This window comes from Asparagus officinalis, chromosome 8, assembly GCF_001876935.1.
Source record: "Asparagus officinalis chromosome 8, Aspof.V1, whole genome shotgun sequence".
Classification (NCBI taxonomy): domain Eukaryota; kingdom Viridiplantae; phylum Streptophyta; class Magnoliopsida; order Asparagales; family Asparagaceae; genus Asparagus; species Asparagus officinalis.
This window is the reverse complement of record NC_033801.1, coordinates 22975586-23002063: the sequence shown is the minus strand read 5'-3', so window position 1 is coordinate 23002063 and position 26478 is coordinate 22975586. Positions and strand designations below refer to the sequence as shown.

Here is a 26478-nt window from a genome sequence, read left to right as displayed (position 1 = left end):
CTGCAAACTCTTGACACGAACCCATTCGTTCGTCTCTGTCTTGGAGGAGGAGTTGGTTGTGTGCCGTTGTTGCTCTTGGCGCTGTCTGGACTTTAGATCTTCATTGTAGCGGATCCCGTCCATCGATTCTGCGGCCTTAGCCAGTTGTCGCGCAAGGCGCTGACGCCGTCTTTGGCGCGCCCTCTTCGACAAGGTTGGAACAACTTCAGCCGTTGACTTCACGGCGGAAGGGAGATCTAAATCTGCAACTTCGACCACGTTAGACGCCATTGGAGCGTCGCGGTGAGTAAGTGCAACGGCGCCGAGGGGATCTTGGATCTTCGATCCTGAGGGCCCGCGAGCACTCTTGGAAGATGAAATCTTCCTGTGCCTGTTTGGAGAGGCGGATCTGGAGGAGGAGGAAGAGAGGTACTCTTCAAACTTTTGTTGATCGAACTCGTATTCGATCTCTTCGTTCACCCGGATCTTGAATGCCGGTTGCGTCACGACGGCCTCGGCAGCGAGGCCGTTGGCTCCCACTGTGGTCGCCAGTTTATTTTTGTCAAAAGTTGCCTTCATCATTGATTTCATTAGAACTTCAAACGTTTACAAATGAATTCAAATAACGAAAATAAAAATTACAACTTTCTTGAAAATAAACACAAGATCCGTTTATCGTCTCTTGCTTGCGTGGGTCTTTAGCCTGTGACGGGGACGTCGATATCCGTGGACTACCTGGCAATCAGATCTGATCCAGAAAAATCGGGCAGAGCTTCGTCGATCCGCGAGGAGATCTAGAAACTTGAAGCGCCTATCTCGGATAAAGCGAGATATTTACTCTTCTTAGGATTACCGACGAAGGGTAATGCTAAGGAACGGATGCGGGTGATGTAGATCTGATGAAGAACTCTCTTGTGTTGAAGTGCTCGATCACTCTTCACTCCAGCAGGGCTTCGCCAATTCTCCAAAAATCCAGATCCTCCAAAAGTGAGGCCTAAGGCTCCTATTTATAGGCAAGGGGGGTACAGGGCGTCGGGACACCCCTGGGGTGTCTTGGCTTTGCCTAGACACCCCTGGGGTGTTTCGACTTTCCCGAGACACCCCGGGTGTCCCAGTTCAGCCTGAGACGCTCCGTTGCGTATGTTTGATTGTTTCCGCCGTAAATTCTTCGTCCGAACTCGGATTTGAGTGATTCCAAGTGCGTTGGAAGCCTGACGAAGAGTTCTACCCGCTCTGATGGTTGGATTATCTGTAGGATAAACGAGATATGGAGGGCGTTGTTCCTTTTGTAAACACCGCAGGGTTCCCGATTAGCCCGTGTCTTCGTAGTTTGTCGATTTGCTTCAATCGTTCATCGACATCAATCGAACTCCTGTGGATCGGATAGTGACGTTCATCGTCATTCTTTAACACTGAGCTGTTCGTGGAGACCTATGGGCAATTTTCGATGCCTACATGAGGCTGAGAGACGGTTGCCACAGAGACCGCGATGCGGCAAGCACGGAGGCGATAACGAAGAGGCCGCAATGCGGCGAGGCTAAGATTTGGCAAAAGATTAACCTTGCTCTGATACCATGTTAAAGGAAAGAGAGAGTCTTTGGGTAAATTTCCCTTAGATTAAGTAATGAATTTTATATATATATATATATATATATATATATATACACACACACACAATATATATAGATATATATACACACACACACACAAGTAGAGGAGGATGAGGTCTGCTCTCATAACCAATATGGGACTAAACCTACTACTAACACATACATAATATCAACACAAGTCAAGTGATAATGGACTGAAGTGAGGAATGGAATATAATAGATCTAGGAATGGAATGCTCAATTCTATTCTTACACTTAATTACGACCAGACCAGAGAATGAGGTGGGAATGAGAATCTTTTTATTTTTAGTATTGGATAATTAATAATTAATCATGGTATATTTGGATTTTGTTTTAAACTTTTTGAGAGAATTTTGTTTTCAAAATTTTAATTCCCACTTAAGTACAACCTCTCATTCATTACCATCTTATTGGGAATGATTATTCCCAGGTAAAGTGAGATTTGATGAGAAGTGAGAATGAGATTTAAAAGCTTACAAAAACACGTGTTTGGTATGAATAAATAGGAAATAAAATTAGCATCCCATTTTCACTCCCATACCAGATGAGGTATTAGTTTATTTAACTACTCTCTCTCGCACATAGTCATGGAGATCAATTTTGTCTTTCGACGGTTTTCTGCAGATTCAAACTCTGTCGTCGTTTTCTCTGTTGAAAAAGAGTGTTCATAGTTTCTAAATCCCTGAAAGATCATGGTAGTTTTTCTAAATTTTATCTTAAATTAGATTCTGATTTCAACATTTAATTTCCTCATTTTTTTAGTTCTTCTACCATCACAGCAACTTGGCCCGAATACGCCTAATTAGAAGCGTTAGAGCTCACATGTACTGATCTTGCATTGAGAAGAGACATGCGCATGCACTCATTTTTCCTGCTAGCTGCTGGTATTTTATTTCTTTCTCCTCTACTTTCTTATGAAGTCTCTACTTTTTTATGAAGTACGACAGATTAAACATTAAGCTTAACTGGAGGAACCGAGCTCAGCAAATAATATATGACATGATCAAAGTTTAAGAAACACACGCATACACAAGATCTTATATTATTGTATTCATCCAAGTCTATGCATGTCGACTCTATAGTCCTAGATTCTCCATTATTTCTCCATTTCAACACAAACAGCTCATCATCCAAAGCCAATTCATCATATTATTGCTAGTTATACTACCATATTAGTTTTTTATGCCTATTGGTTATTGCGTTATATATGATAGTTGCAGTACAAGTTTCTGTTCAAGTTAATATATATAGTTGGAGCTTCCACAAAAAGAGCTACTGATAGAAAATTCATTCTATCTAAATTTTATGTCTTACCCTTTTATTTGCCGGATTGGTGCATTTGGAACTATTCCTCAATTGCTAGATCTTAGGCTGTTTGTTATTGCTTGATTCTTTGTGCTTAGCAGTGGAGGCAACAGAAAATATTATGAATAATTGAGTCGACAGACAAACTCTGTACCCTTGTTGGTTCTTGTTTAAATTGACATAACCTCCAGCTGCATCTCTCCATATTGAAAGCATTAGTCAATTGCACAATTGTCATTAGCTTTTGTTCTTTCTCACTTTAAGCCGTTTTGATCTGTTACATGACTTGATTCTACACGTTTTCTAAATTTCTTCATATGTACTCATTTCAAAAAATTTCAGTGATCCATTGTTTTCTGCTCATAAAAATTTATTCATGTTCGACACGTCGCTCGGTTCTTTGGATACAATGAGCCGCCTACTGATGCTCATTTTTACAGAACTGTACTCATGCATGCTCCGTTTGTTACTCTAGAAAGCAAACCATCTACTGCAATTTGCACTTTATTAAAGTTGAAAACTAGGGTGGCAGGGATGAATATATGCTTTGCATAAAAAAAATCAGTTTTTTTATTATCTGTTTTTGGTACAATAATGTATTGGGATATGAACAGGGATGTCATGAACTTAATGCATATATAACCAAAAATCCAATTTTATAAAGAAGCAAGTTTCGAAATATCATCAGATTATGTGTTTTTCTTCTTTGTTGCGATTATAACTTAGGTTTTTTCGACAAGAAATTGTCTTTGATTAGTCTGTAACGTGAATTTTCATCAGAACTGTGAGATGCACAAATAAATCCTGGTATAAACATTAGAGAAATGAAAAAGGTGAGTTCTAATAGATGAAGAAATATAGCCAGAGAGTCATTTTATGAGGATGATTGTTTTCTCCAAACTCACAAAAATACCCCTCACAACTTGTCAATATGATCTTAATCACTCTCCTCACCCTCGGCTTCTAGTACTAAACCGGAGTATTGTTCTCGGGACTTTTCAGTGAGAACTTGCTTTGTCCAAATGCACATTTATGGCTCCATATATCTTGATCTCAAAAAGAATATATCAAGATAATTTGTCAAGTTATTTAAATTTGATTGCGTTGCTGCAAGTATTACCACTCCCTGTTGACGCTCTTGTGGTCCCTTTAATGATGATGACTGAAGTTGTCATACTTTTGTACTCTGAGGCAGGCCTTGATGCTAGATTTCCAAATTCAGAGACTCCCATGATTACAATAAAAATTCCTAATATTTCAGTACCTTAATTTACACATCTCAAAACAACAGTGCCCCTGAAAACAAAAAACTAAACAAAAAGTAGAGAATACATAGAAACCAAAATCTGATCATGCATTCAGTTTTGTTTACAGGTGAAGAGAAGTGTCCACCTCAGCCTCCCCTCTGAACTCGGGCCTCTCGCCCCGGTGATGGGCCGGAGGCCCAGTCAGAGGCCTGGAAGGCCGAACCAGGTCCGGGTGCAAGAACCACTTTGGTGGCTGCGGCGGATGCGGGTCGCTCTCTGTCGTGGTGCCCGCAAACCCTTTAAGGAGCTCCCTCTCCTCCCTCATCTCCTTCACTCTCTGCAACTGCCTGAATCTCTCTTGGAGGAGAGCAATGGAGGAGTGGAACACTGTAGGGTCATTCCCTTGTCTGCCCATAATGAGATGAGGATGATGATCAAAATCAAGAAACTAGCAGTGTTAGTTGGTTGGTTGGTTGGCAATGTGTGCATATAAACACAATATTTATAGGGAGGGGATTGTTGTCATGTTGTGATTGGTGTTTTGTGTGTTTGTGCACAAATATGATTGATTCTTGGATGATGTGGTAGGGGAGGAATCAAGGGAGGGGTACTAAGTCCAACAAGGAAAGGATGGTTGTAGCTATCAAAACGTGGAACAATTTAGAAATGATCATGTCTATTAGATAGCTGGTTAATCATTAATTAGTTGCTTAAAGCTGTTTGTATTTGTACCGATGAAAGAACTATTGAGAGAGGACCATGTCTATTGGATAGTTGGTGCATCGTTAGTTGTCTATATCTCTATTCACATTTATATATTCTGATCAAGAAACTATTTAAAGATGATCATGTCTACTGAATCGTTGGTGCATCAAGAATCGTCTACACAATTACTTATGCTTTGCACCGATCAAGGAACTATTCAGAAAGGATCATGTCTACTAATAGCGAGTGCATTAAAAACTGTGTATAGATATACATGTTCTCTACTGATCAAGATAGATAGTTTTTAACATAACATGATATATATTGAATAAAATTTTTTTTCCTCCTGTATATAGAGATGGGGTTGGTGGAGGCGAGAAGAAAAAGAAGGGAAAGTGGCTTTTTAAAGGAGGGATATGTAGGTGAGGATAAGAGGACAAGGAGGGGTTTGGAGGGTAGCAATTGGAGTTGTTGTATGAGGGGAATAAATGGTTGGGGGTGACTGTTTTGTCTCATAGCCCTTTTGGCCCTTTAAGGTGATCATGGTGCTTTTTGGTGGGTTTTACATTACATTATATTATTACTAAGAGCAACGTCTCATTTACTTCTATCTCATTTTCTTTTGTTGGATGCGAAGCATTGCTTTAATTAGTGGGGTTTAGATACGACAGGACTAAACTAATTAAACTAGGAGGGGCCGTAATCTAATTAAGCCTAAGTTTGGGACTTTGTAAGGGTCTTTATTGGCATGTAATTTTTTTGGATATCCATGGTTACTGATGCTATCATAAATTTACACATTTTTTGCTGAATATTATTGTATACTTGTTTGCATATATAGAAATTCATCACAAAACGTGACATGTTAAGAAGAGTAAATACTGAAGGAAGAGGACCTCTTGTTTTATTTAATTAGGGTAAATTACACTAAACCCTCAAAAACTTTTAGCCTTTTGTAGTAACAACTTTAAAAGATCAAAAACATTCAACTCCGTCCCGCACCCCCCCCCCCCCAGTACCATCCTAACTTTGAGCCGTGTCTGCAGGTAATGTTACCCTACTTACTCTGACTGATGCTAACTCTCATTTTTTCTGCCTTCCTCTTTTGCAGTTATATATATTGAAGACAATAATATGTACTTATATATTCTATTGTGTTGTATGTGAACATGAAACAATGTTGGAGTTTTTGTTCTGTAATGTAATTTAAATCGCCCTTACAAGGTAACATGCAATTTTGAATGATTATGATTTGATGGGCTTGAAAATGGAGGAAATGTCAGTTTCTGGAAAAAAAAATTATAGTTTCTTAGGGTCCGTTTGGTTCAAATCCTAAAATTTAAAATTTTGTAATCTGATGAGGAATTTGAAATCCATAAGTTTTTATACATGCCTTAGGATTTCTAATATTTTACTTGGTTTAACATTATTGTAGAAAAGCAAATCCTAAAATTTGTAAAATCTTCTTCGGTTCAAACTCCAAGTTATAGGATAACAAATTTTAGAATTTATCGTCTATTAGTGAACCGAGCAAATTTTAGGATTTCTAAAAGAACCCACAAGAGAACAATGCAATTGTATAGCAACTGGGATGACCATACCGTTAAATTTTGAACTCCAGCAGCTATAAACGGTCATGTTTTTTCAATGGATATAAATAGTACTCCATTCCACTATCATCATGATTTTTTTGCAGGCAAGAAGCCTCCACACATAAAAATTCAGTAAGTACTATGAAGATGCAAAAATAGTGCAATTGTAAACACCCAATACCCTTGAAACAATGCAAAAATGATAAAAACATTGACCGTTATTATTGGAGTTGTGCTAAGTATCCAAAGAAAGAATATAATTTCTTTCAACGGGCTCATGGCTCGTGATGATGGTGATTGCATGAAGAGTATCAATAAAAGTAGCAGTGAAGTATTGGTTGAAGATAGGAGAAAACTTAAAATCAAGAAATTGAAGTCATAATTAAAAGTTACAGAATGGCAAATTATAATTTAGAAAATGTGTGTACTCTTTTTAAATTTTTTTTGTGTATTTCTATATTTTATGCCTTGTACATGCAAAATGTATTAAGTCTACAATGAAAATTTTAGTCTATCAATTTTAAAATTCCAAAACAAATCCTAAGACAATGTAAAACAAAATACAATATAAAATAATGGTCATTTTATCAACAAAGAATGCATCACCTATATAATATAATTGCGTTGTAGCTTGCATTCAAATAATGGGTTGCCTCATCTTCTCATCATTGAATTCCTCATGTAAACAATAAAATCACATTGTAGATTGCATTATCAAAAATTGACCAATCATCATTGTCCAACAATATAAACCCGTGTAAAAGCAACCAACAATCATTATGACTAATGAATCAATATCAGCTTAGACCAAAAGCAACTAGCACGTCACAACCAACATCTAAAACTGAATCACATCCAGTAAGCAAGCAACCAGAAAGTAAGCAATCGGCAAGTAGAATCAATTTAGACACCCAGAAATGAACCGAAGAACTTCTAAAGAAATATTAATCAGAATTTTATTGCTCTTAACCACAAATGCCTAAGATTTTCCCCGCCCCAAAATTACAAAGAACCCCAATTTGGGAGATCTGTATCAAACAACAACCCCTAACTTCAGAAAATAACATCACAGTACCAGATTGACAACCAATACTTGTAACCTCTCAACAAAACAAATGGAATTTTGAAACCCTAATCAAAAGAGGAAAACCGAGAATTACCTACAGATTTGGAGAGATTCTAGTGAAATACTAGAACAACAAGATCACTAAAATATCATAAACTCCCAAATTAATTTCACCCAAATCAAAGCTTTCACCTTCGGATCCTCTTCCAAACTGAACTTACAACAAGAACCTAGTCATTGTCCATCTTAGGACTGATAATTTTTTTTTAATTCAACGATATGAGAAGAAGGATGCTAGGATTTTGGAGCGGGAATTGGAGGAGGCGGGTGAAAGAGAAGGGAAAGAACTGGAGTAGGTAGTGAAAATAAACAATAGCTTTCGGTCACGAGTGGAAGAAGGAAAGAGTCGGGATTTATCGGGTATGTTTCTCTGATATAACACCCCAAATCCTCTCCATTTGTTAGGATTTGGCAAGTTCTAAAAGCGGTTGTTTTTTTACAATTTAGGGATTTAACATGCCACAAAATATTATGAATCAAACACCAACTATAGAATCTCCAAAAACAAAAATAGGACGCTTTTTCATTCTAGAATTTGTAACCCACCCAAAACGTTACAATTTTTAATGAAAATCAAACAGCCGCTTAGATATTTATAGTCAAGTATATATATGATAGAGGATTTGAAAATTAATGATGCTAGTTGTTACAAGGTACCAGTGACTATGCCAGCATAATGAGAGGGTATTCATATGCGCGGTTAGCTCTAACGAAAATGTCAAGGCAAATAGTCCACAATTGCACATGATATGTTTGTAGATAACTTGGTCTTTATAGAAATTGGCAAACGATGCTGGGCATACCAATCTTGTATGTTTATCCGCTGTCATGCTGAAAAGATCATGCTAGTAGCAATGTATCATACAGGAGACTTGGAAGCCTACATGCTCTTTAGAGCGTGCTGAGGGATGAAGTATGTTTTCTGTACAACTAGATAAACCCAATAGAGCTCTGCTATAGGGATCCAAAATATAGGATCATTGGAGATTGCATAATGAGCTGACATGACCCGCTCATTATGCAATAGGGAGTGGACACCTCACGTGTCCCCTCACTTGGTCCCGTATTTTAGATCCTTAAGACATTTTTCAACCCAATAAAGAACTGAGCCCACACCAAATCTAGTGTTTGAATGATCCCAAGAAAGAAAAAAACCGCTTAATTCGCACTCGCAGCTCTCTCGGAACAAGATCTCATCTGCTCCCACGCCTCTGTTTACTTGTCAACTAAACACCTTGTTTTGGTGTCTTGCGCTTGTTTACTCCCAAGAAACTTGTTATTGAATGGGGACAAGAGTTTAGAAGGGGAATAATTCTTGTGGGTTTTTTTGGTTTTGATGATGTCTTTGAATTAAAGAGAGCATGTTGCTTCTCCTCACTCTCTTCCTCCCCCCCACTATTTTTTTTTTAATATTATTTTGTCCTCAACCTGTTTGGATCCTAATGGCATGCCTCTTTCTAGTATCTCTTGATTCCCTTGTTGTTTTCTCCGACTCTTTTTTTTTTCTTTTTTTCTTTCTTTTAGCCTCGACCCCTCTCTCCCCTCCTCACGATTCTACACTTCCCTTTGTTGTTATATTATTGTTACGGTCCTAAACTTTTAGAACGATATCTTCTTTGATTAAAGCCTGTGGTAGGATTGGACCGAAGTCCCTGGATGAAGGACCAAGGTTTTGAGAATAGAAGGGTCATCTGATTAGGACGCGGCTATTGTGGTGACCACTGTTTACTGTTGTACTCAAAACTACTTTAAATTAAGGTCCACGTACGGGACTGAATTTGAGTTTGGAGTAGCATCTCCTAAGGTATAAAATTTATATATTTCAAATAGAAATCCATCGCGGAAACAGAACGTCAAGTTATTTTTGGAGTTTCTTTACGGATTAATTGCACATAGACCCCTTTACATCGCGTTTTGGACTTAATACCCACGTGGTGAAATCGTTGCAGGTAGACTCCTTGGATTATTATTTTTTTCCCCTGTCTCTTATGAGCTTTGCTACAGGGACCCAAGATATGTGATCAATAAGAAGGACAAGCGAGGTATCCCCCTCCTATTGGATAATGAGTTTGCCATCATTAATGATGGTCAACTCGTTATCCGATAGGAGGGGGACACCTCACTTGTCCCCCCCTATTGGTCCTATATTTTTGGATCCTTGAGGAATTTTTCGAGTCGAAAACATAAACCTAGGGGTCTAGCCGCAATGAGGAACTGCATGGGTAGTAATTGCAAAACAACGATACCAAAGGGGGTCTATGTGGAATTAAGCCTTTCTTAATTACGCATCAAGCGTCATGACTCATGAGAGGGACTGTTGTATCTAGTTATTTAAATTTACATTATAGAGTACCTTGCGATGTAGAAAAGGTTTCATGCATATTATTCATTTTGTAAGTGATTTGGCGAACGATGAATACTTAGACATCAATAAATAAAATTGACAGGTTCGATCCGCGCCTACGAGGATTTCCAATTAAAAAAAGTGAATACGTAGACATCATGGACCATATTTGTAAGGCTAGTTCCCCATCCCCCCATTTTAAAGTTTTTTGACTCTTAAGATGGTTCTTCAAGTAGCACGATCAAAACTCAAATCCTACAGTGACAATTAGATTCTCAGTGAACTTAAGGCGGAGCATCAAAATTGAAAATATGCAGGGTTCTCTTCATTTTTTTGTTCGTACATTGATGCTTATACAGGGGATTATTTTCTATAAGATACATTTGAGTGAGTTTAGAAGCCTTTTCGGCCAGTCACCTGATGAGTTCAAGTTAAATTCTCAATGACTATATCCAGCACTCTTTCGGTTGCTGACCTTTGTACATACAGTAATTCAGCTATTTTCACAGAAAACACAAATATTATAGAGGGTCCTGTATAGATAATCATACAGTGAAAAAAAAGGAGCGCCCACGAGTGGCATGCTATGAAATTAAATCAACAAAATTAATATACAATATCGGTACAATCAGGCAGTAGAAACTAGGACTGAGCATGGTTCGGTCCAAACCGAAAAAACCGACCGAACCGATCCAACTCGACCCGAAAAAATCGGTTTTATGAGTAGGACGGTTTGAGTCGGTTTGAAAACTTTTTAACCCGAACCGACCCAAACCGACAGAATATAGTGCAATACTACACATTCTGGTCTTAAACCCTACCCGACCCGTCCCCAAAGAGTCAAAGACTCAAACCCTAAACTCATTTTCTGAATCATTATGGGTTGAAAACAATATCATTATATCAGTGTTTAATGCTTCATAATCTCCTACTTTGTTGATATCTTTTTTTATCTTTAACACAATTTGTTGTTTGATAAGAAGTTTGATGAAGTTAGAACCGAACAAACCGAACCGCACCGAACCGACTTGCAACAGTTCGGTTCGGTTTTGAATTGTAGACGGTTTGGTTCGGTTGTTTAAATTTTGGTAAAAACCGAACCGAACCGACCCGACCGTTACACACCCCTAGTAGAAACAAAATAGGTAAAATATCAGTATACTCAGAATATTATGTCAATACATCGTCAACTTTAAACAATGTGACCAAAATGTCGGGTTCCCCCTCTCTGTGCTGTTTCTATTGGAGAGCACCCTCCCCCTCCAGAACCCCTATATGCTTTTCTACAGAGAGCCCCCTCCCTATTTTTTTTGTCAATTAGGTCTCCGGATCCTATCAGAAACCTCAGCCCTAAAAATGATAAAACAGGAGGAGGGGGGCAGTTTAGGTATTTCCCAACCCTCCTTTTATGGCTGAGAATCTTTTTCCAAAGATAGGACACAAAATAATCATTTTCTGGTTGACTCAAAGCAAATCTGTCCATCATCATCCCTATCAATGACCGCATCATCTCAAGTGCAAGTAACAGAGCTGTACAAACCGCCAATGACGCTAAATTATTTGTACTTCATGACGCACACAAACAACGGTAGGAAGTTAACAAAAAAGCTTCGGCAGATGAATACTCAGCTTAAATCTTTAGACAATTTGGTGATCATGGTATATATAACCAACTGATATCAAATGAGCTCGTAGCTCCATTTATCAGTAATCCAAGCTCGATTCCGGCATCCTATATGATAACTATCCAAAAAGGCAATCGTTTGACTGAACCAAGATGATAACTATTCAAAAAGTTCACAAAAACCGTAAGGGGTAAAATAGCATGTTACCCACCCAGACGCTAACACTCGTTTGTTGGCATTTAGCACAATTGAAATGCAATTTTCAGCAAGATAAATAGCAAGCAACATCCCTCCTCCTCACGAGTTGGAGGAGGCTAAGCTCCAATAAATGGGTTGAGGGAGGTTTAACAATTTTTAGTACGATAAATGCAAGTAACAACCATCTTTCTCACGAATCACGAATTGAGGTGGGCTAAGTGCTAATAAATGAGTTGAGGGGGGGGGGACTTTGTGCAACTGAAAGTATAGATGAGGGGGGTCGTGTGCAATTTATCCAAACCAAAAATATAATTAGGGTAAATTTTAACAACTTATAAATTAATCACAATCAAATTTCCAAAGTTGCAAACTATGATAACTAACAAGACATAATTCCTCTAAAACAGAGCAATAAGAAATGCCAAGTACGAACTAGCAGCTATATGACTGGATAATTGAACTTTCATGTTTCAAAATGTCACGTGTCTTCAAAAGACATATGACTAGATAATTGAAGTGTGAAATTTTGAACATTCATGTTTCAGTATGTCACATGTCCTTAAAAGATATAGACACATTAATAGACAAAGGAAAAAAGAAAGAATTACAAAAGTTAAATTTCGACGGAGCCCTCTGTAGGAAAAAAAAAAATCCATCATTTCTGTGTTCTGGTACAAATATATTTTGCATATTCACTCAAAGAACTCAGCTTCAGGTCAGGATCATCGAACACGGAGAATGAACTTGAAGAGAAGTTTTTGTTCCCATACTGAAGTTTCCTTAGTTGGACGCAATTCCTAATTACCCTCGTCACCAAACAGTTGTAGTAGTATGATAGTGGGCACCAGTACTAACCTTGAGGCTTGATACCAGGTTCTTTGATATTAATTTCTTGTTCTAAACTTAACTGAACATTACTGAGGCGTCAAAACAGTAACACTTGAGATCAGCTCAAACATATCAAACAAAGCGAGTCAATGCAAAGATCAAATCCTAGTCCACCTACAGATAATGAAGGCAAAAGAAGAACATGCTGTTTTTACTACATCTTATGAATCTTGATCGTCAAAATAGAAAATGATTTTCAAAATATTCATGTAGACATATTAGCATATGAGTTACGCAGTCTTAAGCTCAAAATTATATCAGAAAAAAAAAGGATACGAAGATAAGTGCACATATGTGCCCTTGTTTGCATGGCAGCGTGTTATGTACTAACTAACTTATATAAAGTAAATTAATATATAGAATCGAATCCTCATCCTGTTTATAGCTTAGAAAAGGTCCGAAGAACAACTTCTTTTATTAATATAATTAGCAAATTACAGTCATTTTAAGTTACCATGCATACAATGTACCCATCGAGTAAAATTTTCAAATCTTGTTAGAGAAAGAATATAAATGAATGTAAAAAAGTTAGAGATTAAGAACATAAAAAATAGGGGTTTACACATTTATCCCTCAATTTTTGGTATACTGAAAATTATCTCCACTTGCTATATGCCAACTTGCCTTTCAAATTACACAAGACCCATTCTTGTACCTCTCCCCTTAACATCCCCTTATATTAGATCTCTAGCAGAATGAGAATAGAAATTCCATTCAGCCGCTTCTTCTTTCTCTATCCTTTTTCTTCTTCACAGAAACCCTTAACAGATTTTCCCTTCTCCTGCCTCCTCCAAGAAAACATGTCAGTTCCCCCTCCACTCATATAAGATTTCTGGCAGAATGAGGATAGAATTTCTATTATACCCCCTTCTTTATCCTCCGTTCTTTCTTCCTCCTCCAAAGAAACCCATGAAAGATTCTTCTGCCTCCTCCAGAAATAAGAAAAAACCAAAAATTCATCCCACTTGCTTGATATATATCATACACTCTGAAGCCTTGACGGACTTTAAAAAAACCAAGTTCTCCCTCTACTTGCTTGATTCTGCAGCCTTGATGGATTTCGAGAAAATTGCATTTAGCAACATGCAGTTTCTAAAACATTCTCAAGATTGTATTCTGAACAAAATAGGGAGCCATGTGTCATTTAAACAGAAAACATAGAAGGATTCTACATAAGGATACTACGTTAACAAAACCCACATACTTCAAAAAATGAGGGAGATTTCAAACTTTTATTAGATGAGGTTTTCGATTCAACTTTCAGATTCTTTTTCTGGTTTAGTAACTTGATGACCAGTTGTGTGTTTAAATCATTAACATTTCATTCTTTCCGATTCCCCTAATATGCACTTCAGCACTATCGGGTTTGATATATAGTAAGACAAATATACTGTGAGTTTTTCCTGTATGTATGTACCTATGTATGTATGTATGTGTCTACGCGTGGTGTGATATCCCATAAATTGGTGTGGAATACCTAGCCAACCCAATACTACAAGGGCAATTAGGAGCAGGAAGCTAGGGAATAACCTACAAAAATTTCAAGTAAGTTACTGAGAAGGTATAGTAAGAAATAGAGCTAATCAGTAAATCATGTATTAGTGACTGAACAAAGCAAATTGAACATGACTCTCCAACTGAACACTGCAAACACATGGTTATACATGCATCGAGACAATTTTTTCTATAGAAACTTGGGAACTTTGTGGGTGCATTACATGAATGATTAAATACATTGCTTTAGGCATATGTAAACGCTCTTTTAGTAGTAAAGTACAATATCAAACTTATTTGGGGTTTATTGTCACCTTTCAGGTAAATTTATCTTCAGAATATACCTTGAAGAGAAGCTAGTGATTGTAGTTTAATTTAACCCTCCGCTTCTCCTATTCCCAATTTGACCTGACCAACTCACTAACCACATCCGGCAGCCATCATCGTATTAGCAATCAAGATAATAAACTCCCTACACATCCTCTCATTTATGGAAAAAAAACTGCACGCAAAAACTAGCAAGGAAGAGCAACTAATCACAATACTTTCCAAATTGAATCGTGATAAACAAACTTGTATTTGTTAAAGGCTCTTCCATTTGACCAAAACAAACCACTACCACCGCCAAGGTTGAGCCCTTTCCATGGGCTCAAAGCTGGGCACACACAACAGTATCTTTCCTTTAAATCTGTTTTAAATGAGCTGTTGGTGGGGTTTGAATTTGCTTACAAGTATTCTATATCGAGATTAAGAGTTATAATTTTATACTCCAATATACCCTCACAAGTTGATCATTCATGTGCCCAAAACTTTGACCCTTGTATTGTTTATGTTTATGTTCTTTTTTTTTTTTTTGCTTATAAGTGTCGTTTATGTAGTTTTTTTAGTCAATAAAATATTAAAATGGAACTTTATATAAATTGCAATTTCTAAATTATGTTTTTATTTCTTTATGCAAAAAAGAGAAGTTAATATACAAATTTTGCTCCCATCTAATTCATGTGGGTTTTGTAGAAATATGCAAAGAATATCTATATCTGAATCCATATCCATTTGTCCAACATATAAGTAGTATCTGTTTCCGATTATTGCTAATATGGATATGAGTTTTTCTTACTGAAGCAAAACTACATTGGTATCCATATCCGTAATTAGCAAACAGATAAGAGTAGGTTATATGTCATATCCAATCTGCTTGCACCCCCATTAAAAGGCCTCTCCAGTTCACCAAAATCTCCAAGTTTTGGTGAAAGTTGAGAGATATAAACAGTGTCCATATAATAACTCGAGAATGTAAACTGAAATTAGAGTGATCTGTTCAGATAACTAGACCTAGGGAGCAAAGCACACGAGGACACTGATAGTCAAATTCATGTTGGTCTATAAGAAAGAAACATTTTACATAAAGGCATGAAATCTTCGTAACTAAAGCCACACCCAAAAAAAGGAAAGAAAAAAGAAAAAGAAAAAAGAAAAAAAATATGTAGCAGGGCTGATAATACCTTAAAAAAATGAACACATCTCAATGGGTTGGAACCATAGTGTAACTGTTTATATACAGACCAAAAGTTGGTATTCTCAAGAAGCAACTGTTGCACCACTCAGTGCTCAGCTATATCTCTTGATTACAATCCATAAAACTATTGAAATAAAAATTCTATTTACCTAACCTTAGAAATGGGAGGATGATTTTTCAAATTGCTAACAATCTCTTGCTGAACTAATTTCAGACTGGTATGCAGGATAAATTAACCAAGCAGGTACCTGACTTTGCAAATTACAATCAGATTCCAGTAAACAAAAACATTAAAAAATAATCTGTGCAAAAGAAGCAAAATGCATTTAGTAAGCATCTGGTGTAATCTAAGATAGTTTTCCATTGGCAATAAATGTAAACTAGATAAAGATTATATCATTTACTGATATTTTGGTTAGGAAGTGAATATGGAGGAGATGTAACAGACGTTAGCTGTACTATTCTATATAGAGATCTTTTTAGCATACAATTACTCAAGTTCTACGAAACTAAAGAAAGAAACTTTTGTCATACTTATAGCTGGATTACTTAAACGCGTTACATAGTGCAGAATAGCGCATAGCGTAACGTAGCGCTACCCTATCGCTACGTAGTGCTAGAAAATAGCATAGAAACAAAATAACGTACACTATTTTATCCATAGTGTACGCTTTGTAACCCGTCTTCATAACGCTCCATAGCGTAGGTTAAATTATTCATGGGCTGAGATTGATTTTCAAAAAAAATTTGATGGCTGTGATTGAGTTTTTTTTCAAATTAATCAGATTTTACACTGAAAAACATTAAAAAGAGATCAAAGAATTACTAATTACCTTTTTTCTAATTAATCAGATTTAGAAGCACTGAAAAACATTAAAAAGAGATCAAAGAATTACTAATTACCTTTTTTCTAATTAATCAGATTTAGAAGTAATAAAAACTGGTACTTTTCTTTCAAAGAATTACTAATTACCTTTTTTCTAATTAATCAGATTTAGAAGTAATAAAAACTGGTACTTTTCTTTCAAAGGGCTGTTTGGTTCGCTATTTAACCCGTGGAAAACTTTTACATCGCCCTCCACGTCAGTTTTTTGGTGGCCACGTTGGTTTTTTCATTTCCTTCGATTTTCTTTCCCAGCTTTGTTTCGCTAGGGCTGAAGAGGGAAAACGAGATTAAAATCGCTGCTACCTAGGTTTTTTTCCTCTCCCCCAATTCCTTCCCTAACCGGGTGAAATCGGCGGAAACCCTGGCCACGTCGAATTTTGGTCTTCCTCGTTGATTTCTTCGGTGAGCTATTGTTAACTCCTTGCTCTCCTCCCGCCATAAACTCGCGCGACCTTCTTTGTGGCTGTATTCAAAAAAATTGGGGGAGGGGCGTCCGATCTTTGCCCATGCTATTTAGATATGATTATTGCCGACGTTGTTGCTTCCAAAATCAAGGTAAAAATTAATTTTTTTTAATTTTTGGATTATTAGTTTAATTTAGATCAATTTTCTGAGAAATTGGGGGAGGGGTATCTGATCTTTGCCGAGGCTATTCAGATCTGAGCTTTGTATTTGATTAATTTTTTGAGATTTTAGAGTAACAAAAAAGTTTTAGCAGATCTAAACTTTTAATTTGATTAATAGTATGAAGACATTTTGTAGTTTTAGTAGATTTTGAGAAAAAATAGGCTTTGTTGATTGCCAATTTTGTGTAAAATGTTTGTAGTTCTTTTTCTTTTTTTTTGTGAAATTCACTTTTTGTGACTGAGAAATTTGCTAAATTTACTGCTTGTTGGTTGAAGCATTACTTTGAAAGAAGTAATGCTTGTTGTTATTGTTTTTTTAATTATGAGTAATGATTCGCTTTGATTATTTATGACTGAATTTCCTCAAGTAATGGCCTAAAATAGTGAACCAATAATGGTTACCAAACAGCCCCTAAACTTAGAATTAGTTTTGTCCCAATAATGGTTACTAGTTTAATGTTTGTTTACTCCATAAATTGGCCCTGCAATCAGTAAACTTTGACAGAAGATGTAGTGTGTAGTTAAAACCTTATTGAAATAGGGGAAGCACACAAGTTTATACTTATGCTCGTGAATGTACATAATTCTACCGGTTTCTCTTCACTAGCTTAAAAACTATTTTTCTTACCTTACCTTTCTCATTATGATCATTGGTGTTAGAGCTAAATGGCGACCAAGAATTTGGACTAAATTATAATGTTTCTTTAAACATAACTATTGTACATGCGGATAGTTCTTACTTCTTAGAATGTTACATCAATAAAGAACATGAAACTAAAAGTATAAGTAGGTGCATGTTTTCCATATGCAAAAGAAGAAGCTTAGTTAAAATGGTTTCATGGGAAGCATTCTAGAAGTTTGGTTTTAGGGGTGAATGTGTAGCTAATGCAACTTAACTTCAAAGATTACAATGTCTAACTACGATTATGTTTTTTTTTGTGGTTGTCGAACATTATGACGATAGAACATATTATTATTATATGGTAGTAAGTAGTTATTTGCTTTCATTTTGTAATATTTTATTTTATAGTGTGAATATTGTGGTGTACTAACCTTTAAATTAATCTTGTACCTGCAGGATATTTATAAGTCACCATACAATTTCCTAAGATGCAAGCAACCTACAATGTGCACACATTGTACTGGATGGTTATTGCTCTGGGTATTTTGTGTAGTAAGTTTTCATGAAACGAACTTACATTGTTGATTTTTTTTTTAAGCTATGATGATTGTCAAAATTTCTGAGATTAGCAACCAAATATAATATCTTTTTGAAATTACACTGGATGGCTAACAATGATGATATTGACCAAGTTCTGAGCCTATTGCTCTGACTATTTTTGAGTAGTAGGTTTTCATGAAACGAGTCTACATTGGTGACTATTTACTTTAGGCTATGATGATTGTCAAAATTTTTGAGATTAGCAACCTGCAATATCAATCGATATTACACTGGATGACTAATAATGATGATATTGACCAGATTCTGAGCCCATTTCACTAATTTTCTTAGTGAGATTTTGTATACAAACTCATGTTGTACTTAAGTTGTGGAGCCTGATTGTGTTTGTAGAGCCTGGTTTTGTGTTGTGTAGCCTTGTTGTGTTTGTGGAGCCTGGTTGTGTGGTGTTTTTGTTATCGGCCAATTTTTGTGCATATATTGTTGATGTTTGGGGTTTCCTGTTTATTGTTGGTGGCTAGTGGGTGTTTCCTAGTTCATTTTTTGTTGGCTAGTGGGTGTATCCTTTACATTGTTGGGTTTTTGGTTGCTTTTGTGCTTGTTTGGGGGATTTCTAGTTGTGAACCTGGTTGTGAGTATGCTACCCCTCACAGCCCCTGTGCTATTTTTGTTACATCTGATGTTATTTCACTAGCTTATAATAACACATTGGTGACTTATTGGTTGGCTGGTTGTGAGCCTGGTTGTGGAGCCTGGTTGTGAGCCTGTTCAGATTTTGTGGATCCTGGTTGTGAGCCTGGTTGTGAGTATCAATGTTACATTAAACGCTGGGCGCTCCTGGGCGCCGGACTTGGCGTCCAACGCTTAGACGCCTAGGCGGGCGCCTAAGCGGTTTCTGGGCGGGTTTTTTTTTCTGGGCGGTTTTTCTTTTTTTAATTGTGATACTTGAAGATAAATATATATACTCAATCAACAGTTAAACTTAAAATTAAACTTAAACAATTAAACTTAAATAATAAATATAGTTAAACATATTCAATTTGTAATTCTTAAAACAGAATCTCAAAATAAGAAATATATAAACTCTCACATGTGTAATTTTCCTTACTGTTAACTTATTTTTGTAGGTCAAAAACTGCATTTTCATTCGTTATTGTTGCAACTTCAAAACCCGCAACTAATTATTGTTCTATTTTGTAGGTCAAAAACTACAACTTCATTCGTTATTTGCTGCAAATCCAAAAGTATGGAGCATGACATGAATATTATAGTTTCAGCACTCAACTCAATACAGATACACAATTATTGCATGTACAGTTGTAAGTTTTGAACAAATGGCAAATGCAGAGAATGAACATGACAAAGACAAATGTAGGGAGGGAGCATAAGTCTGTTGTGGACTACGGTGATGCATATTCTGTTGTACACTCGGATACTTTTTCATATGAAATAGGAAAATTAAACTTAAACAATTAAACTAATAAACTTACAGTCTTAAACAATTAAACTAAATATGATATAAATATATTAAGTTAACATAAGTCTAGGAGCAGTTAATTTTCTTGAGCTTGAGATAATAAGTTAACATATACATAGCATTGTCTGCAGAAGAAAGAACAGCAGCGAACTTTAATATAAGATTTGACATATACATAGCAATAGCATCGTTGACAATTTACCCAGAACATATAAAGTATAAACGACAAAAACCTCCTTCAAAAACCTCATTTCATTAGTAATAGAAGAGAAACAAATAAATAGTCTTCTAATGACAGATGAAAAAAAATCCAGATAAATCAGTAAGCTCCAAAAACTGATTTTTATAATAGTAATGGATATCCGAACCCAAATAATGAATATAATCCAAGAAAAAAAGAGTTAAAAACCAAGGAAAATAAGTTGGAGGGTTTTGAAAGCTTAAGAGCATACCCGAACCCAAAAAACAGGTTGAAAACGTCGCTGTTGTTCTTCCTTCTGCGGAAATGAGAACGACGAACTCGAAGTAGAGGACGAGCTCGAAGATGAGAACGACGACCTCGGAGATGAGCTCGGAAGACGTCGGAGATGAGAACGAGAAGCTCGAAGATGAGCTCGGAAGACGTCGGAGATGAGAACGACGAGTTCGGTCGTTGAAGACGAGCTCGAAGACGATCTCCCAGCACCAGAACGACGAGTTCGGTCGTTGAAGACGAGCTCGAAGACGATCTCCCAGCACCAGGTAGTTGAAGACGAGCTCGAAGACGATCAACCAGGACGAGATCGAAGATTTTTTGAGCTGGCGGCATCGGGTGAAACAGATTTAGGGTTTTGAGTTTGGGTTTTGGGTTTGGACTTTGGGTTTTGGGTTTTGGGTTTTGGGGTTTTCGTTTTTTTTTTTGTTTGGGTTTTGGGAGCGCCCAGCTCTTGTTTTGGGCCTTGAAAATGTGGGGCGGGCCGCTTAAGCGGCCCGCTTAGCCCTGGGCGGCCGCCTAGGCGCTCCCAGCGCCCAAAGGTGGCCGCCCAAGGCTAAACTACACGGTGAGGGCACCGCCTCCGCCTAGGCGGCCGCCCAGGGCGTTTTTTACAACACTGGTGAGTATGCTACCCCTGTCTTCATGTGTTATTTATGTTACATCTGATGTTATTTCACATTGTTATAATAACACATTGGTGACTTGTTGGTTAGCTGGTTATGAGCCTGGTTGTGTTCAGGTTGTGACTTGTGGTTGGCTTGTGGAGCATGTTTGTGTTCAGGTTTTGTTCTGTTATGTTGATGCTAATTTGTTCAAGTTCTATTTGTGCATTTTTTTTTGTGGAGCTTGGTTTTGTGTTGTGGAATTATTTTCAAGCATGGTTTTTTGCACATATAGTTCATCAACATGCATAAATTATCAGATTTGATGCGATTTGCTATGTTATATACATATTTATGGCTATTCAGGTTGTTTATATGGTTTTATAAGTTTCAGCAGATTTTTTGGGTAATTCGGGTATGTACTACATAAATTTATGAATAATCAGGTTATTACAAGATTCGTGTGATTTTTTTCAATCTCAAACAAGAACATTTGAACTTTTATATGATTAAGATTACCTTATCTCATATTACGAGCACAAAAAAATTTGTATATATTGGGGGTAATCTTACCATGGTGACCATAAACATTTTTTCCTACAAACTTCAAAACCAACCAAACACAAGAAAAGTGGAAAATGTCATATCAACAATTTTTTTTCTTTTTTTCCATGCGACCAAACACAAGAAAAGTAAATACATTGGTTTCGCACCATTTTTTATGTGTGAACCAAAGCGAAACAATCTATTTCTTGAAAAAGTTTGAAAAACTAAAAACTTGTGTTTCTTTACATGGAATTGCATTTCCCTATATCTAGGAAACGAACCGAACAACCCCCAAAAATAAAAGTTGTAACTTCACTTGAATTACTATTAGATGTTTTTAGATTTATGATGTGCTATTACCTACTAGAACTTACTGTGATTATGTGTGATGTATAATTTTTTAACGACTATGCTTCTGGAATGATTGTTAAGGCATACATGGTTGATTTTGTTGTGAAAATATTATGATATATTGATCTGTGATAGTATTTTTATGATGATATGTTCGAAAATTGTGATGATTATTCATATTATTTGATTTTGAATATTATGTATCTATAAAATATTTAAATAATAATAAATAATTTAACCTACGTTAAGAGTTACGCTATTTTGCGTTTTACGTTAACCGGAGGTGAGCGTTATGCTATGCGTTATCGCTATTTTTAACATTGCTTACAATCAGATACTTCTTATTTTAGACGATCTGTGCAAAGAGTTCTTTCCGAGCTAGTCTTTCGCATTACATTTTTTAAAAGCATGTGATCAGCACAGTCACATTGTTCTCAATTTCCTTTTTCTGATTTTTGGGTGCATGTATCAGTTTGTAAGAAGTCATAAAGCAGAAAGTTACCTATAATTTTGCAAATGCTTAACTAGATGGTTAAAAAGCACGTAAACTAAATGAAACAAACAATTTCTTGCTTCCTGACATGTGACAATTCAATTAACCTGTTCATTTTCCGCATAGAGTGGTGTTTCTAAATGTGACCAGTGGATATCTTGTAGAGAGAATCTATCCTCTATTTCCAGTCGATCTTCCATCGAGAGGGCTCCACCAGCCCCACCCCACCCCCCCCCCGAGCCTCCCTTTTTGGTGGTCCTGCAATGCATTTGAACTACTGATGATAGGCTGTAGAGAACAAGTCAACAGATGAAGTTCTGAAACAAATCAACTAATATCTTCGCAAGGTCATGCCCAAGAAAACCATGTGAAAGAAAGGGTCTTGGCAGGAAACCTCAAAGACAACCGAAGGAAAGGAGGATCACATTCATCAAACATTGTCCGGTTTTGATTTATAAGCAACTCATGAAGAGACTTCCAATAGTCCCGAGTTATTCAATAGAAGGCCAGATCACATCTCTGAACTGAATATTCGCTACAGAAAACAGAAGAAAGAAGAATATGAACAGATTTGACAGGAAGCATTTGTTACATTCGTGTCGACTATTTCAACTACTTTGTGAATACAACAACTTTGCTAGAATGTGTGCAACAAGAAACAGAAAATCAATCTACTGCTTAACAAGAAAGAATTGAATGTGCTCTATAGTTTTGTATTCTAAGAATGGTTAGAACAGAGACTACCTCAAAATATATTCCTGATAAAGTTTAGGAAGCTCTTCCAGCTCCCTCGAGGTCATTTCAGCATCAAAATTGATCCATCAACTGAACAAAGATTAGACAAATTTATCAACATGCTGAAGAAAAAACTAAATATACAATATGTTTCAATGAAGAAATATTACAGGTTACTTACCCTTTTATTATCAGTATCTATATCTACACAGAAGGAACCTGACCAGAACAGAGTGAATTGCTCATTTTCTAGAGGCAATATCACATAGTTAACCCTCAGGCCCTTGATTTATCAACACGGAGACTCATGTCAGTATTATTCTCATTATTGGGAAATTTTCTTGACAAAATAACACATGTCTCGAAGGTGGGAGCATGATCCTTCTCTTCCATTACATGAAGAAACTTTTCACACAAATCATGTTCTCCTTCTTCTATTAAACCATCGATAAGTATGCTCCACACTATCTCGTCAGGACTCCATTTCTTTAAGTGCATGCTTTCAAAAAGGTTTGAAGCTTCTTCTCTTCTATCCGATTTACAAAGTGCACATATCAATGACCTATAACCACTCAAATTACACTCATAGCCTTTGAGAGTCATTTCATTATAAATATCTAATGCAAAATCTACTTGGTATCTTTTGGAAAAAACCAATAGCAATGATGTGTATATCTCTTCATCTGGAGAAAAACCATGGTCAGCCATACTTCTAACCAAATGATGTGCCTCATGCCACTTCCCTTCTCTACACAAACCATTTGCCATGGTGCTATAAAGATCAAAATTAATCTCACATCCGTACTCTCGCAATCTAAGCAATAGTAAAGATATACTGTCAGTATCTATAACATTCTCCACTACGGTGGAAGTAGTGACCGAATCTGGCAGAGCTGCAAACTTCTGCTCTATTAGTTGGTGGTCCTTTAGTAATCCTTCCATCAAAACCTTATAAGTCCGGTAACTTGGCCTACACCCAGCATCAACCATTTGTTGCAAACGTGAAAAAGCAAGGTCTAATTTTCCTGACATAATATATCCATCCATCAATGAAGTGTACATAACCTGATCTGGAACCAAACCTTTTTCTATAACCTTTTCCAGAAGCTTCTCAGCCTCCTCGACCTTTCCTTCTTTGCACAGTCCATGAAGAAGAACACTATAAGTATGCAAATTGGGCAAGCAGTCTCTCTTCACCATTACATCCATCAGTTTAAATGCAGAAGGTGTGGAGTCATGCTTACATAGACCATAAATAAATGTAGTATAAGTGACAACATTAGGTGATAATCCTTGCTCTACCATCTGACTTTGAAATTCCAGTGATTCTGATACCCGGTTTTCTTTTAAAAGCCCATCTATTATAGCATTGTAAGTCTGTATGTTTGGTTCACAACCATTCTTTTCCATTCTATTCAGCCAATCCAAAGCAATGTCTTGTTTACCATCCTTGCAGTACCCATCCACTAGTGCAGTATACGTAACCTCGTTAGGCCTCAACCCAGCGCTTACCATGTTTTCAAATGCCTCTGAAGCTAATTCCAACTTTCTCTCTTTACAAAAGCCACATATAAGTGAAGTGTAGGTCCACTCATCAGGATCACAACCTTTTTCCTTCATAAAATCCCTCATTCGAACCGCATTACTAAGATTTCCGGCTTTACAGTATCCATCTATTACAGTGTTGTATGTAACCTGGTTTGGTGAAGGACCGGTATTAACCATCATTTGGATTAGAAGCATTGCTTTCTCGATTCTACCCGCTCGGCAATATCCCTTTATCATCTCATTGTAAGTTCTCAGATTCGGCAAGCAGCCCCTTTTCTCCATCGAATCAAAAACCCTCACTGCATCTCCAAGTCTGCCTCTTTCACACAACCCATTAATCAAAGCATTGTAAGATACTACATTTGGAATCAAACCATCCTTCTCCATCCTTTGAAACAAACCTACAGCAAAGTTTATTGCACCAAATTTACAAAGCCCGCCCACAAATGCAGTATAACTATGAACATTTGGCTGTAAACCCCTCTTCCTCATATCACTAACCAAATTACACGCCTCAATAATGCGGCCCTCAAAACAAAGAACTGATATTGGGTCAGTGTACGTATATACCGTTGGCTCAACCCCTTTCTCTGCCATATCTCTCATCAAGTCCAAAGCCTCATCCACCCTCCCATCATTACACAACCCATTAATCAGATTTGAATATGTTACTGAATTCGGCTGGCATCCTTCCTTAACCATCATCTCGAACACCCGAAATGCCTTCTCAATATCAAAACTTTTACAATACCCGAGTATCAAAGACGTGTACATAAACCCGTCCGGCCTCATATCACACCTAAAAATCCTACCCACGACCACCATTGCCTCCTTCACCCTCCCATTCTTACACAAGACGTTAACCACCGTATTATATGTGACAAGCGTCGGCTCCACCTCGCTACCCAGAAGAGCTCAACTGCCATACCAACCAAATTATGCCTACCCATTTGGTTCAACAGCGAGTTGTCCCAGCATAGAACAAAAGAGCTCAACTGCCATACCAACCAAATTATGCCTACCCATTTGGTTCAACAGCGAGTTGTACATCGCAAGCGTGAACCTGAAGCCCCTCGAGCTCAGGTCCCTCAAGAACCCGGACACCCGGGTGACCTCCCGATCGCTCCCGCACGCTTTGATGCTCATAACAGCGACCCTGCTCGCCGCAGTGAGAATACCAGCAGATACCAGGCGGTTCAGGAGGGGAAAGAAGGTGTCTGCGGGGTGTTTGACGAAATGCCGCTGAGAGAGGAAGTCAAGGAAGTGAAGGGAGGCGATGGGATCCTGATGGGTATCGAGGAATTGGGAGATCTGGGAAGGGGTGAGGTTGGGGATGAGGGAGGGGAGCTGAGGGTGAGATCTCCAGTTGGGGTAGGAGAGGATTTGGTGGAGTTGGGAGATGATGGGGGTTTCCGATGAGAGACTTGAGTAGGATTTGGTCTTGATGAGGAGGAGGGAGATGGGTTTCTTTGATAACATTTGAGGAGGTGATCGGGGGTTTCATTTCATGGATCCGATGGACGGAGGGGAGTGAGTGAGAGGGAGAGGAAAAGGGGAAGAGGAGAGGAGAGGACGAGTCCACGGCGACGGGGTTGATGGCGCCGGGGGCGGCTAAACGGATATGGGCATGTAGAGGAGACTGAACCCGGCCCGCTTTTGGGGTTAAAGGCCTGTTTTGTTGTTTTCCTGCAATTTCAGGAAATTTATTTTCAGCTAAAAAGTTGCATTTCCATTATTTGCGGGTGCTTCTCACAAAAAATACTCTTTTATTTTCTCCCCCTTAAATCACGGAAAGACTTGTATTTCCATATCAATTAGTGATTTGATTGGAAACTAAAAACAGGAATCAATATTTTTTTCTAATTGCCAAAATATTAGATTTCTACTCATTTACGTGCAAAAAAAAAGA

General features: G+C 37.4%; 1 protein-coding gene across 5 annotated transcripts; it reads right to left on the bottom strand.

Moving 5' to 3' along the window:
- LOC109819505 (pentatricopeptide repeat-containing protein At5g65560-like) lies at nucleotides 13045-26197 on the bottom strand. Of its 5 annotated transcripts, none has more exons than XM_020385246.1 (5): nucleotides 25545-26197; nucleotides 23203-25478; nucleotides 23031-23111; nucleotides 22681-22821; nucleotides 13045-13756 (listed from the first exon to the last, which is right to left on the bottom strand). In XM_020385246.1, exons 1-2 carry the CDS (start codon nucleotides 26046-26048, stop codon nucleotides 23298-23300), a joined length of 2685 nt encoding a protein of 894 aa, XP_020240835.1. In that variant the 5' UTR covers nucleotides 26049-26197; the 3' UTR covers nucleotides 13045-13756; nucleotides 22681-22821; nucleotides 23031-23111; nucleotides 23203-23297. The 5 variants fall into 5 exon arrangements, with proteins under 5 accessions (XP_020240835.1, XP_020240834.1, XP_020240837.1 ...); XM_020385247.1 differs by lacking the exon at nucleotides 13045-13756 and adding an exon at nucleotides 22557-22574; XM_020385245.1 differs by lacking the exon at nucleotides 22681-22821.